Consider the following 15,653-nt stretch of genomic DNA (forward strand, 5'->3'; position numbering starts at 1 on the left):
GAACTCGTGGATGAGTTAAGACTTCAAAAACAGCTCAGTGTAACTCATCAGAAGATTTTGCCTCACAGGATTTTTCCCGTTTGAAGTCAATTTTGAAAAGAAGGACTTAAGCAGGAACATGGAGAGGCTGACGATGGAGAAGGACGTTGCTTCACTCAGGGGTTATCATGAACGGCCTTCTCAGTCCAGCGCAGTCGGCCTGGGCCAATGATTTCCATTAAAATAGAGCCGAATGAAACGACTGAAAAAGTCGTTTCATTTTAAACTTCTGGTCCACCATTGTGATTAATTGAAAACCAAGGGGTTTTTCCTGATGTTTTTCAAGTTAATAGTGCTAATCTCTCTTCTGTTAGAAGTAGCGTGATTTCCTATAAAAGACAGAAGTGGGGAGAAAGAGGAGCTTGTTTGCAGTTGGGGGGCCGGCACTTGGCCAAAGAATAGGTGGGGGGGCTTATTTTGGCTTTTAAACCCGCTCAGGCTGGGGGTTCGGGGGTAGGGGGCAGATCTGGGGGATCAAAAGGTGCTGAGGGCTCTCGGGGTACTTATAGGCACAATACTGGGATTTAAGAGTGGGGAGCGGTTGGAGACCAGTTTATAATGGGACAAAGAGAATGTTGCTCTACAAACGGATGGGGAGGTCGGCTTGGGTAGTTCAGGCACTTGAAAAAGTGTTCAGATGTAGAATAAGACGAATAATGGCTAAATGGCCTTCTCTCAATTGTAAAACTCGTCAAATCCTTGCGTCCTTACATGAGTGCACTTGCTCGCGTGATCTCGACCTTTCCCTTTCCAGATGTGGACGAGTGTGCTGCGGGACAGGGGGTGTGTCCCCGCTTCCGCAAATGCGTCAACACCTTCGGGAGCTACATCTGCAAGTGTCATGACGGGTTCGAGCTGCAGTACATCAACGGCAAATACCAGTGCACGGGTAAGGGGGCGGGGCCGGGGATCCTGCAAGCCGATTGGTCGGCATCTGCTGTGGTTACCATGGCTCCCAGAGACCGCCCCCCTAGTGAGTCCAAGGAAGCAATCTAAGGGGCTAAAACCAAAAGGTGAACATGAGATTATGAGTTTATTACTGTGGTAATACTGATGTTTGATGATTACTTACTAGCTTGGCTATTTCTCAGCCCACTGACAGAAACTTACACTGTGTTTTCTGTCTAAACATAATTCTGTATGGAATTTAAGCTAAATTCTCTGCTTAAAATTCCTATAACTACCAGGAATTTCAGCAGAGCGGCTCTGGTGAATGTGCCCAAGAACTTTGGAGCGAAGTCTGTGTGTTGTCTGGGGTTCAGTGCTATTTTTCAGCAGGTGAAAAATTAATGTAGGGCAGAGCTGGAGGTGAATTTTCAGCAGGTTCTGGTTAATGCTGCTGAAAACCGGACATCTAGCCCATGCGGTGTGTGAGTCACCCCCCTCTTGTTTGCGTCCCTCCCCCAGATGTGGACGAGTGTGCCACCGGCCAGCACCAGTGCTTCCGCTCGTCCGTCTGCTACAACACACCGGGGTCCTACAAGTGCAAGTGCAAGGATGGCTTCCGCGGGATTGGCTACGACTGCAAGCGTAAGCGCCGCAAGTCGCCGTCCCCTCCCACTCCGGGAGGGACTGTCGGGACGGGGAGGGAGGTCAGAGTGCTGTGGAGCTGGGGCTCAGTTCTCTTTTGTTCTTCTGATTCTCTTTCATCTTAAAGTTGGGCTGGTTAATAATATGTGCTATAGGAGTTACGCGAGGCTGCTTCACTATCTTAAAGTCTGCTAGTCACGGGCTGCCTGCCTGTTCCGAGCTACGCTGCCCCTCACGCTTTATCGGCTGAATGTGCGTCGATATCAGAGTCTTACGGCAGGATCGTTTTAATCTCGAAAGGCAATATGCAGGGGGGGGAATCGTATTACTTTCGCTGTCAAATTAATTTTCCCCCCACACTCTTTTGTTTACACCTACTGTTCCCCAACTGGTGCCCGATAATGCCGACTGACGGTGCGCTGATGAGCTGACAGGTCATTCGCCGTTAAAGCAGGCTGCTTCTTTATTGACGGAGTGTTCCAATTCCAATCCTAAAGCGTCCCGGCAAATTCCGGTCCGTCCCTCCACATTCCGCTACGCTGCTCTAAAAGGACACTCGGATTGCACACACGACGGACACGCAGGCTCCTTCATCAGCTGTCAGCTGGGCATGCGGTACAACCCGCGGGGGGGAATTAAATTACAACATCCCGTTTGTGTTTTTGGTGTCAAAGTCATCCTGTAAGTGGAGATTCTGCACCAGCACACCCCTCCACAACCAAATGCAAAACTGTCGGGTTTTTTGGAGAATAACTCACGCGAAGCAAATGTAGTGCACTCCATGTTGCTCGTTTAATCGGCGTGTGATATTGACCCATTTGTGAGCTTTTAAAAAGCCTCTGTAATTCTTGTCCAATTTTTCACAAGTCCCCTTCCGTTAATTGTGTTTATTAATTGCTTTTGGGGTGGGGGCGTGGCCAATACTCAGCGGATACACATGGCCGTTACCATTTTTAAATGTCAGTGTGGGAACTGAATATCTGTCTTCTCTAGTGTAGTTTGAAAAGACAGTTTTGCAAACAAAGTCTTGGGCTGGTCATCTTGACAGTTAGAAAGACTGAATGGCTTGGTGTGAGGGCTTGGGGGGGGGGGATATTTACAGGGCCCCCCACCCCCAGAGTGGGTAATGGTAGCATCTAACTGTCGAAACCAAGGTACTAACATGACTTGGATTTCAATACAAAGGGAAGACTGCGATTCTGTCATAAAGTCTGACATTTTCAGACATGTTGGTGCTGGACTTAACCGTAACGGGGGATAAGAGTAAATCATCCTCAACTGCCCCTTGAACATGACGCCCCATTTATTAGACAATTTAATTAAACTTTAAAAAGTTCTGGGACATCATCCTTTTTGAAAAAGACATATATATTTAAAAGAACACTATTCAGCATGCGTTGATACTGTTTCTTGCCTGTTTTTAAACTGTTTTTTTTTTTTATGCTGCTTTATTGACTATCAGCTGCTTGATGTATAATGTTTAGGCTTTAAACGGTCAGTGAGGGAATCAGTAAGGCCTCAGGATATCCGGGCTGAATGAACGGTCTGTCAGATGTACTCCTTCCGTGTTCTTCCTGTTCGGGGGTGAAACGCAGGTCCAGTGAATTTAACTGCCTGTTTGAGCTCAGTCATCCTTAGAAGGGGGAGGAGTGGAAGAGGTCATGCTTGAGAGGATTTAATCTGCCCCCCCCCCCCCCTTGGTGAAAATAGGTGGTAGCACGGAGGGGGCGATCACCCCCCTTGCATGTCCACACTGATCATCTGGGGCTCTAAATCTATAGATACTAACTGGAAATTTGTTTTTAAATTGCGCTGCCTTGAGAAGGAGCGAAAAACCAGTTGGAAATAAATGGTGTGTTTTTTTGTTGCCTTCCTAGCTATTCCCAAGGTGAGCATTGACCCCCCCAGACCAGGAAAAAACCCCCCGAACAACAAGATCCCAGACTACAACGATAAGAAGCCGCCCATCACCGTCCGTCCGCCCGCCACGCCCAAATCGATCACCACCAGCATTCCCAGTACCACCAAGAAGCGGGTCATTCCCACCCCCAAGCCGCCCATAGTCACAGTCAGACCGGCGGTTCCCACGCAGAAGCCGGTGGTTCCGACCCGGCGTCCCCCCACCCCCACCCTCGCCCCCGCACCCACGCCCCCCCGCAAGGTCCCGGTGACCCCCACTCAGCCGGCCCCGACTCCCAAGAGCACCACGGTGGACAACAGCATCCAGAAGGAGGTCACCTCCAAGCCCAGAGGGGATGTTCACAGTAAGATTCTCTCCTGCTTTCTCCCGTGCGGTAGGGGGCTTCCACAGCGACGTGTCGCTCAAGTGGCTCACTAACACCGCTCACCGTCTTGGCTGGGAAACACTGTCACGACGATCACTGAACTGTGTCAGACGTGTCGACGCGTCTCAGAGCTCAGAGCCCTGTTATTGCGCCAGAGATAAATAATAAAATCGTCCAGTCTGTGGACAGATTTACCGGGCATGACAAATTCACCGAGGAGTCAGAAATGCGGTGCCGCAGACGGCTCCTCGGCTCTCTCCGGTGCTTTCCGTGGGACGTGACTGACGTACGCGACGGCTGGGGTTCCCTCGAGGGGGAAGGGAGGCTGAGGTTTCAGGAACTGGCGGTTTTAGGTTTTGTGTTTCCTCACCCCTGCTTAAAAGAAAGGGCTTGTGAGGTCTCCTTTATGTGTCGGCAGATGACCGCGGGGGGCAGCAGGCAATGTGAGAGGCATTTCGGTGAATTCGGGCTTGTCAGCTGTTGCCACATAACGAAAGCGATTTTCCTGGATTCGCGCCGACAAGTAGGCAGAGCGCTGAGCACCTCGGTCGTCGTCTGATGTGTCGGCGATGTGACACCGAGTGCAGACCGCCAAAATGGGGTGACTGTTTCAGGTGCGGAGGGCGGCGGAGGTTTTAATTCGAGATTGAGGTCTGTCCGACGGCTCGGCGCCAGATGGATCCTAATGACGTGAAAATGGAGGAATGATAAACAGAATCTCTTCCCCCTCCTGGCGCAGTGATTAAAAACAAATTATGGCTAAATAAATTCGCCTGAGGTCTGGCGGATTGCAAGAACGGATCTCACATCTCGCTCTGGTGTGGGATCTCACCCTCCGCGACGTGGCGATGATGTCAGGTGTCCACGCGACCTGTCAGCTGTCAACTGCGGCATTTTATATCGACAAACCTTGTGCATGGGAATGGCGGTATGGTTTAGCCTTGAATGCCACTGTGGATGGGATCGCTGTACGCTTTCAGCAGCTGATTGGTTTATATTGGTTGGAACCTTCAAAGTCACCAATAGGAAGCAGGTGACCCGTCTGTGATTGGCTGCACACAGTACTCCCGCCTCTGACTTCAAAATTTCTCATGGCTGGCACTGCCCACCTCCCAGGTCACCGGCAGGTCCCTGACCACCCAGACGTTGTCCATGAATGAAATAAAAGAAGGACTTTTATCAGATAAGCACTCGTCTGTGAGTTTTTTCGCTCTGTGGCTCAAAGGGAGATGGAAGAAGCAGTAAAGTCATGTTTATTTCAACATGCCTGCTTGATAGATCCTGCACCTTGAGAATGTACATGCAGCGAGTCTGATGCATTAACAGAGCTGGGTGAATTCATTAAATCTTTTTTAGGTCTTTTCTGCATAAATTGTGGTATAAAAATAGCCAGTGGGTAAAAAAAAATAAAAAAATGATCTCACTTGCTTGCTCTCTTTCATTTCGCCGGAGTGGTCTCCGAGGAGATTTCCTCGTCTTCCTTGCCAGCGCAGATAAGGGAACAAACGCGATTATCCTGCGGGCCGCTACAGGCCCCGCCGCTGCCGCGCTGGTGCGGCAGGCTGATAACCCGACACCCAACCAGTCACGCTGGAAGGAGGCGATATGTCACTGATACCTTTGTGCTTAAATCAGGAACCGGCTAATTTAGCACCAGGGGGGTCCCCCTCAGCTTAACCTCCCTTGCTGGTTGAGTGCCCGACATTACCCACGTTCCCCAATCCTATCGGGGCCCCCTGCACAAGGGAGGGCTTCTTGGTCATCTGCGTTCTCTGCTGAGGCCCGGCGGAGTGTTAAATCATGGGGGCCGTGTCTCAGGGTGTCAAGGATCAGGTATTTTATGCTTATGGTTGTGGAATGCTGCAGACTCCACTGCTCCCCCTGCTGGAGACAAATTGCCATTGCACAGTTAAGGATTTACTCAGTATGAAAAGAGCAGGCTCCCAGTCAGCCACACAGGAGAAAAGCAGAAAAGGTGGGGTCTAGGTTAGGCTCGAGCTTTGGGATCAGTGTGGGTTTAGGCTTGAGTCTTGGACTCGATATATGATTTGGCTTGAGCTTTGCACTCAGTGCAGGGTTAGGCTTGAACATTGGGTTCAAAGCTGTCAAGTTCGTTTTAGCCCGTGACCGTATAAAGGTACAAAACTGTAAAGTGCAGGATCACACAAGGACACCCTATGTTATTTCAGTGAGGAGCAGGGGCTTATGGGTAGTGCCTGCAGTTACCCACCGCTTGCATCAGAATTACTGTAACGCGAGTGCTTTCCAGTGCTCTCCGCTGTCCTAACTAGGAACTGAATTCCAGCATGAGTGATGACATCAAGTCCTACAACAGCAGCGCAATCTTTTCCCTGTGTCATATCAGTCGGTTGTAGAGGTTTCGTTAAATATACTGCAGATTAAATTTAGAAAACCAATCTGGTTTGCTGTAGTGGAATCTTATCTGTATCATCAGCTATGACTCAGGTTGCCATGTTATAGAATATTTGAATGTGTGATTTCTTTAGAAGGTGTAGTAGTTTGTTTAGGCCAGCAGGTGGCGCAGTCGTTAAGGAATACACACTTCCTCCACACAGGCTGGTGGGAGTCATAGGCAACATGCTTGGGTTTGCCGTAAACTTCATGTCTTCCTTTGGTTTTTCTTTATAGTTCCTCGGAATCAGGGCCAAAACAACGTTTTGGGGTTCGATTACGACATCGAGTTGGGCAACACCGCAGAAGAGGCACACGACGACCCTGGTAAGCTCGCAGGTTTCGCCTGTCCAAGATTGCACAAAAAAATGTACATGTAAGACCTAGATGGCTTAGTGCTCATTGCGGCCTCTCTAGCGGTGCTGTTCAGAAAAGCCACATCTCAGCTACATAATGTATTGAAAGACATGTAACATACAGGCCATGAACTACATATCAAATCCATTTCTGTTTGCAATCAGCCCCGAAAACCGCAAAAAATGCACCATTCTCATGCCTAAGAGAACAGGATGGCCAGATGCATAGTCTTCTCTAATAGAAAGTTTGGCAACGGATTTGGCTGCAACAAAATCGTATGACCTAACGGTGCGAGTACGCCAGGTGTTTGTTTTGGCAAGCGGGGCCTTTGTCTCATTGGCCGGGCTCAGCGCAGAGAGGGTTTTCATTGGCCAGGAAATGGTAGGAGAGCTGAGTGATGAACGTGGGTCCCGTCCAGAATCTAATTTGTACAGCGATGTGTGGAATAATGCCGGCTGTGTTTTTGGAGTTGCCAAGTGAACTGTGAACTGGGGGGGGGGGGGGGGGGGGGTAGTTATTCAAAGCACTCTCTGCATCCTCACAGTAATACATTTACTTTGTAGTGTAACAGCCGACTTGCAGGGTAAGAGAGATTGGCACGTAACAAGAGATTTCTTTGAATTAATTGAGTAAATCAAATACTGGGTATCTTCCCGTCTTTCCCAATTCGGTCCGCCCCAGCTCTCTTCGTTGTTTGGTTTATAATTACATTTCTCCCCAGGCAGCTCTGAAGTCAGTCACGCGGCAGTGTCACTAAGTCCTCGTGTCTCCACGTCCTTCTCAGTCATGTGCCAAGTGCTGGTGTTTACCACCACTCAAGCTACGCATTTGCATGGGGCCCTGAGGGTTGAGGGCCCCCTTTTGACCACAAGTATTGACTATGCTAGCAGTCACTTTTTTAGTGGGGGGCCTAGAAACAGCAAACTCACCCAAGCACGTAGCCCTAGCATAGCCTATCTTAACTTAGCTTAGCTTATTTTAGCATAGCCTAGCTTAACTTAGCTTAGCTTATTTTAGCATAGTCTAGCTTAACTTATCTTAGCCTAGCTGGAACCATTGTGTGGAAAGCCGAGAGCTTTCTAGACATCTGAGACGGGTCACACGTCCGTGTACAGATGCCGGTTTCCTGAGCTGCACCTTTGACGACGGGATCTGCAGCTGGATCAGCGACAAGGAAGGGGATCAGCACTGGGAGACCACGGAGGACCCCTCAGGTGACACCTGCACCCCTCATTTGATTGCTAGCTCCCTTGTTCCTCGCTGAGCTATGCTGACTAGGAGTGTACACAGGGGCAGGGCTACAGGGGCCCTAGTTGAAAGCTGATTGGCCGCTGGAGTGCCCCCTCCCCAAACTCACCAGTTCAAAGCATATAATTGGCTAATGATGAGGATGGCCTCTCTAGAAATTATGGCCCCTGTTTATGCCCTCCACCTTAAAAACAATACTAGAATAACTTCTGAGGCCGTTTGGGTCAGAGTCCATTTGGGTCAGTGCTTCTTATGCTGGGTATATATCCACGTCTGAAACTGAAGTGAGACACAAATCGATTTGAGCAAAAATGGAATTGTTTTTGAAAAAGTGCTTTCCGTTAGTGGGGCTGTCTGCATTTTGAAGAGTTATACAAGAAGACAGATGTGACGTTACGCCATTCAGACACTCGCTGAAATTGTACTTCGGTTTGAAAAAGTCATTATTAAACTGGAGCCAGGGTCCCTCTAGCCTTTTTGCTTAAATTACACTCCTTGCTGAAGGGGGGGGATCAAGGTATTCGGCTGTGACATTTTCAACCAGACAGCAGGGAGGGCTTCTACTTCCCAAGTCCCATGGGGGGGGGGAGGTTAAAGAGATGCCAGATCAGCAGAGATTTAGCATTGGCCTGGTCAGGGGTGAATGCAAGGTGTTTCATGACACCCATGTGTGGCGTCGGGGGCTGACCTGGTCAGACCCCCCCTTCAGGCAGAGGTTATCAGGGACTAACGTATGGTAATTGCTTCTAGCTTAAGTTAACCCAGCTAACTTAGAAATCCTGCTTTGTGGAACAAGAGATCACAAACATGACCAAGTTAATCGCTGAGGTAGTAACACTTCCATCGTCCAACCACGTAGCCTGGTCAGGGATAGGGGGGCCTAGAGCCTGTCCCAAACCACACAAGGCTGGGGGGGGGCAGCCTCAACAGGATGCCAGTCCGTCGCAGGGCGCAGACTCATTCATACACACAGTTATGCTCTATGGACAATTTACAGACATCAATTCACCTAAGTGGAGAGGTCGGGTTGAGTTAACCCATGCGACACGGGGTGAGCAGACAAGCTACATATGCAGATTGGTGGTATTCAAACTTCTGCATTATAAATGAAAACGTGTTGTTTTAAAAGCTGATTATTCATTTGCCCTCTGTTTCCTGACCTTGTGCTGTACCCCGCCTCTAGGAGGGAAGTACCTGACCATCCCCGAGGTGTGGGGCCGGCGGAGTGGGCGTGGGGCGCGGCTGGTCGTCCCGCTGGTGGCGCCCTGGGACGCCGGGGACCTCTGCCTGTCGTTCCGGCACAAGCTGTCGGGGCACCACGTGGGCGTCCTGCAGGTCTTCCTGAGGAAGGCCCAGCAGCACAGCCCGGCTGTCTGGGGCCGCACGGGGGGCCATGGCTGGAGGCACACGCAGATCACCCTGTGGGGAGTCGGCTTGGAAAGCGTGAGTACCACAGTGCGGTGCTGGCACCGGCCAGCAAGGAGATCGGGGGTGTAGTGATGGACAGAATGATGTTTCATGAACCATTTGCTGTACGTCTTCACCCCAGTAGATGGAGCTCTCTGTTAAAAAAAATGGCACAAAGCATGCCCCAAAACAAGCCAAGAGCACCATCTAGTGGGGACCAAAAATACAGCAAATGGTTCATGGAGCTTCATTTGGCCATCACTAGTAACCCGTACTGTTCAACCTCCTTTGAATGTGGGTGAATGTTCCCTGGCTTGGTACTGGGGTTGGTATGGGGTTGCTGGAGTCTTGCTGTCCCACCTGCTTGATTTTATGGTAAAGAAAGACACTTCAGGACCAGCTCCTCTCAATTCCCGCCTCCGGGGCTCACGCCGTCCACTTCCCGCAGGTGATCCTGAAGGGCGAGCGGGGGAGGAACCGGAGCGGTGAGATCGCGCTGGATGACATAAGCCTCCGGAGAGGCGCCTGCACGGAGGAGCATAGCCCAAGGAGACTGTAATGGGGGGGGGGGGGGTACGAACTCCAAAAAAAAAACAAAACAAAGAAAAAATGCAACACTGCCCCCCTCGCCTGTATAACCCGAGCCCCTGCAGGCCGAAGATGCCGCATTCCACCGAAAAGAAAAGGATGATGTCAAGCTTCAGGCACTCTGCCCCCCCGCCCCTCCCCACCCTGGCCCCCATTGTGCTTGTCACCTGACCCGCGGTGTTACAAGACCGAGCAAGAAGAGTCCGAAAATCCGGTGACAACATGGCACCCCTGCGTCTGAAACGTGTCCGAGCCTCGCTCGTTTCCGCGCTCTTCCCCCGTAGTCTGCTAGCAGACGGCGCCACCGCAGGTTGCCCCGAGCATGGCCGCGTCCGAAGACAAGCGCCCACGGAGTTGCGGTGCCGGCTATGTTTGACCGTGGGTTAGGCATCTGACCGCGAAACATCTAACTGTCGTTAAATCCACGGAATGACATTGCAGCGATACGATTGCCGTCTGACATGCGCTTTTGTTTTAATTTTGAGGCTAGTCCCAGAATTCCTTGAAATTACCATGTTAACGGCAGTGTTATTCACTGGCGTCAGTGAAAGTTTTGTGCCGATATCACGCAAGAAGATTCCCAGCATGAATTTGATTTCCTGATCACTCAGACACCATGCTTTGACCAAGTGCTTAACAAAAACAAAGAAAATGTAGAATTTTCCAAAGCATAATTGGCCGAACAGCTTATAAAGCATGTTCAAATTTTCGGCAGAATATGGTGTGTTTGCATGTTTTGCTTTTTTTTCATATTCAGAGTTGTTTCACTATTTTTTTAACACATTTCAATGACAGTCTGACTCAGACTGTACTGTACCATATCTGTAATTTCAGAATCGACTTTGTTTTTCGTGTTTATTATTATGATAATATTGGTCTTGAATTATTTTCAAGTAATGAAAGGTATGTTATTGTAAATGTAGCCAAAATGTGTACGTTTCAATAGATTAATGCTTCTATAAGGAAATGTGGTGTATTACTATTACATGAAGTATTGATCTGGAAGTATCGATTATCCTTGTAATGAAAGATGAGTGTTGAAGGTGGAAGGAGGTGTGGACTTTTCAGCCAAGCGCCTTTTTAAATGATGACCTTTGCACCCCACATTAATTTCGAACCTCCTTCCACGTTTGAATTTTATTTAATGGATAGCTGTATAATTTCACACGATTCGCTTTATGCCACGGTGCTTGGTTTTCGACCGATTCTTCAGTTATTCTCGATCGCGTGACTCGTAGATTTTGCAGGATTAGTGTTTTCCGTCTGATTCACTGAAACCGAGCCGTTCGGGGTCTCGTTCTGGAATATTCCACAGCACAGTACGGTGCAGCTAAACAAAAAACTGCTACTTCCAGTAGTTAAAGAAGGAAACACCACCCCGTTTAGAAAATCTTTACTAGCGTCCATCCATTCCTGACATCCTCAGAAAATCACCCTGAAAGGTACTGTACACTTTTCCTGCAGATTTTTAATCATTTATCACTTCAAAGGCTGTCAATTAAAGTATAATTATGCACCTGATTTTTTTGTGCTTTGTGCTATTGAAGCTAATTCATCCGGTTGGATTTGAAAAGTCTCTGCAGATTCATTATTTATTTGCATAAACTCCCGGGGCTAGGGAAAAATACCTCTGCATGATTAATTAAAATGCATTATTTGTATGACTTTTATACTATTATATTCTATAACACTCATGCTGACAATATGGGAAGGATTCCAAATATAAAAATTTAATCACAAATTGGTCTGTACTGTATTCTGTGTGTAAGCAAAACCAATACATTTTTTCCAGATTAATGAATTTTAATTTGATATTAATTTTAATTCACTTTCGCAAAAGTGAATGTAATAAATTAATAGGGCTCTGCATAAAGAACTGGGAATTCTGGGACGTCACGTTAATCATAATGATGCACGCTGATCAACAACTTGGCCCACAAGCCTGGCCCTAAACAGCTCTTAAATGTTTGCGCTGTTTACTAATTACGATTGTTACATGCACAAAACCTTCATTTAATAAATATGAAATACATCAATCCGTCTTCCATAATGGTAATTCTGGAGCCTATCCCAGCTTAGGAAACCTGTGATGCCAGAGTGCCGCAGGGCGCACACGGGCGGGCGCGCGCGCACACACAAAAACACACACACACACACACACACATACACAGCCAGCGGCAGCATCTGAACCCCTAACTCAATAGCTGTAAAATATTTCAACTAGTGTGGGGCAGTGCGTGTCCCTGTGGATTGAGCCTCTGTCACTGTGATCAGAAGGCTGCTGGTTCAAACCCATGTGGCTGGCAGAGAATAAAGTAGAGCTATCCTGTTAAAAATTAAAACAAGAACAAAAGTTAACATTTACAAACACACAATTTATTCCCCAAAGGAGGACATGCGATATTTATAAACTTAGAAAAACTGGAACTGGATTTTTAGAAATAGTTTATTAATAATCTTTCCATTACGTTTGTTAACTAAGACGGGCGGATGAATCGGGGATTACAGTCCTGAAATTTACACCGCGCCGCATTTCCAAGGCTCCGCTTCAAAGATGCCGTGCTTGGCTCCAGCGACATTATTTATGCTAGATCAAGTTCTATATTTACGATAAAATGGGCAAACTTTGTGCGTCTGCAGTTGCCGCTGTAGAGATGAAAGACGTATATCACACAGCTTAACAAGGTCAGCTAATGTGCCGTCCTGTTCTCCGTTACATAAAACACGCTGTTTATTCGTCTAAGAATAGCACTGAGACGCAAACCTCGGTTATACGTGCGGCGTGCCGCCAAAAGCCCTGGCTAATTCAGTTTTGTTTCAGGATTGTTTTTTCTTGGCTCCTGTGTTAAGTACATGCAGAAATCAACCCAGCTATGAGTAATACTGACCTTTCTGTCAGCGACACTGTTCCTGCCATTAATCACGCTGGGTCACCACGGATGGAGAGAACGAGACAATGCTGATTAACGGGGTCTACTGTACAGAGTCATGCACGGACCAGGCAGGCAGACATATACCTACAAGAACGGGCGAGGGCTGGAAACTTGTCGCTCTTTACGTTTGTTGGCAGTGATTCCAAATTTGCACGTTACGTGTTATATTTTACATGTTTGTGATGGTTCACGTTAAAATGAGCTTATATTTTTATCCAGCCATACCTGCCATTTTTACTCATGCACACATCTGGAACATCCATCCATCCATCCATCTACAGGGTCATAAAGAAAGCAAAGGATAGAAGGAAAAACACCCTGGATGGGCCATCAGTCCATCACAAGAAAATTTAGAGACACCTAATCACATATGTGATTGGAACGTCATTGATTCAAATCCCAGGGCCGACAGAGTGATGCCACCACTGGACCCCCAGTTGCTCCGTGAGAGAAGCGCTACATGATTGGCCAACTCATTAATATTTATGAGCGACGCACTACCTGATTGGCCAGTTAACATCAACATATGCTGCCTTTTTTTTCTGTCTAAGGCATTCACTGGCCAATCAGGGACAGCTTATCTCATGAATATTAATAAGATTTCCTGAACCACCCTGTGAAGCGCAAATTCGCCTCCAGGGACTGGCTGACTCTGCTTTCTCAAAAAAAGACAAGAAAAAGAAAGTATGTCACTTTGGATTAAAGAGCCTGCCAAATAAATGAAAATGTAGTGTAAAAATGAAAGATCATGGCGAATGTCTGCCGGGACGCAGGGAGGGTGAGTTACTCCCAGCTTGGCAGCCCCAGGGGCGCAGGCATGTAACAAATGCCTGTAAGCTCTCGACCCATAAATAGACGGTCTGGCCGGGGCTGCGTTGCGTTCATCTGTTTCCACTCGCCCAGCCGGGCTTGTGCCGCTGCTGAGCATAAATGGGCATGATTTACTTTAGTTTTTTTTTTTAAAAAACAAAACAAAATCTAAGCTGATAAACACTGTGTAAATCAATGAGGCAGCTGTTCCTATAAAAAAAGTATACAGCGCATGCAGGGCACAGGCACCATAAGGCAAGGACCAAAACGAGCACGCGACACACATCGGTGCAGATGTCACATGACACCTTACGGGAGGTGCCGCCACGCTAGGCCCCTGTCCCATATGGTCCCCTTTGCTCCGTAGCTCTCTATAATCCCCGGCCTGCTTTGTGAGCCTGTGCATTATAACACTGCGACCCCCTCCTCACCCACCCAAAAGGCTCTGCATAGGAGCAAAATATTGAGGCATTGTCTGACTATGCGTTTCACCTTGCGGAAAGTATAGTGGTAGGTATTTCAGACTCCCCCTACTGGCTTGGAGGTGTTCATCACTTGTTATCCTTGGCACAGCCACACCTTTCATCAGTCATTGGTTCCTAAAGGCATGTTAAGTCAAAAAATGACTTAAAATAAAATGAAAATAAAAAACGATTTAGACAATATGAATACCTAATAAGTATTTCCCTTAAATATATGTTATTAATGCTAAATTAAAAATAAATAAATATTGTAATATTTTTAATTTTATAAGCTTTTATTTGAGTTTGTACATAATATATTATTTTACAAATTTTAACATCACCTGACCAACGTAAGGTTGCGTAAACCGACTTAAGATGACTTGTATTTTTCGCCATATAGGTATACTGTATTTTTAACAAAAAACCGACGCAAAGTCGAATTCAACGTACGGAACACGAATTGACGTATGACGGGGTATTTTTGTAGGCCTAGGCCTATATAGAAATTGCTGGACAATTAGTGTATCAACGATTTAAAAGCAAAACATGACATGAAATGATCACGTAAGTGTGACATATATCATTACATCATTCTCTTCCCCTCTAATCCTGCTAATTTTGTTTGCCAGCTCGTTAAACTTATATCGCTGCTTCTTCCAGTCAGCTGTTGCGTCTAAGATGTTCTTGAAACAAGATACAGGTCCCTGGTGTTAATGATTCCGTTCACTTAAAAAAACGATCTGTTTTTTTTTGCTTTTCATTTTAAGTGTTCACTCCAGTTGTATTTTTTTGATCAACACGATTACCTGAATATCCCGCGTCTGATTTTAGTTTAGATTTACATCAATTAAAACTTCTGCTATCCAACGGCATGATATTTTGGTATACTTATAGCTTTGGTTCACTCTAAACTGAAAAATGAAATTTAGCGTATTTTGTGTTCGTTTCAGCTATATTTATATCCAGGGTTACACATCACTGGTACGCAAGTACGCATTCGTCGTATATGCAAATACTTATTTATTTTATGTGCATTCGCACTGTTATGACAAGAAATCAGCGTTCATTTGAGCATTTATACCGTGAAATTAGTACAAATTAGTCACATAAAAAAAAAATCCATGGTAATGGCTTAGCGCAAAAGCGCATTAAATACGTACGCATTTACGCTGCTTGCGACAGGCCTAATCACAACTCCCCCCGGTGTGCCCCCTAGTGGTCTGGCGGCCCCAGCAAATGCCAGGATTGCCTGGGCTATATGCCAGCCCAAATAAGCTCATATATCCATGCTGCTCCTCTTCCTGACTCAATCCATCCATCTTCACTTATTATGGACAAGGTCAGGGGCCTGCAGCATGTCGCAGGCATCACAGACAGGGGTGCATAGGGTCCAAACACCATCACACACTATGTGCAACTAAAAGCCCCAACCCTGAGGTTGTGAAACACTCCACATTCCACCACACCAACCCTCTAAAATTTTAATGATCTAATATTTCATACGCCTGGCAACAAGAAAAAAAAAAAACTCTCGAATTTCTACTGCCCAGAATTGGTCACGTGACCCAGGATGCGACTGA

At 47.1% G+C, this 15,653-nt stretch overlaps 1 protein-coding gene across 4 annotated transcripts in view; it reads left to right on the forward strand.

Annotated features, from left to right (window-relative positions):
* npnta (nephronectin a) overlaps window positions 1-11,607 on the forward strand; it is a 31,015-nt gene extending 19,408 nt beyond the window's left edge. For all 4 annotated transcript variants that reach the window (XM_072707638.1, XM_072707640.1, XM_072707639.1 and 1 more), the window contains 7 exons: window positions 794-928; window positions 1,447-1,569; window positions 3,447-3,833; window positions 6,504-6,593; window positions 7,739-7,837; window positions 9,055-9,314; window positions 9,727-11,607. In XM_072707638.1, the coding sequence (XP_072563739.1) occupies window positions 794-928; window positions 1,447-1,569; window positions 3,447-3,833; window positions 6,504-6,593; window positions 7,739-7,837; window positions 9,055-9,314; window positions 9,727-9,837 (1,205 nt within the window). In that variant the 3' untranslated portion in view covers window positions 9,838-11,607. The remainder of the gene's footprint in view (window positions 1-793; window positions 929-1,446; window positions 1,570-3,446; window positions 3,834-6,503; window positions 6,594-7,738; window positions 7,838-9,054; window positions 9,315-9,726) is intronic.
* The last annotated feature ends 4,046 nt before the right edge of the window (window positions 11,608-15,653 follow it).

The sequence above is a fragment of the Paramormyrops kingsleyae genome, chromosome 25 (assembly GCF_048594095.1).
Source record: "Paramormyrops kingsleyae isolate MSU_618 chromosome 25, PKINGS_0.4, whole genome shotgun sequence".
Lineage (NCBI taxonomy): Eukaryota > Metazoa > Chordata > Actinopteri > Osteoglossiformes > Mormyridae > Paramormyrops > Paramormyrops kingsleyae.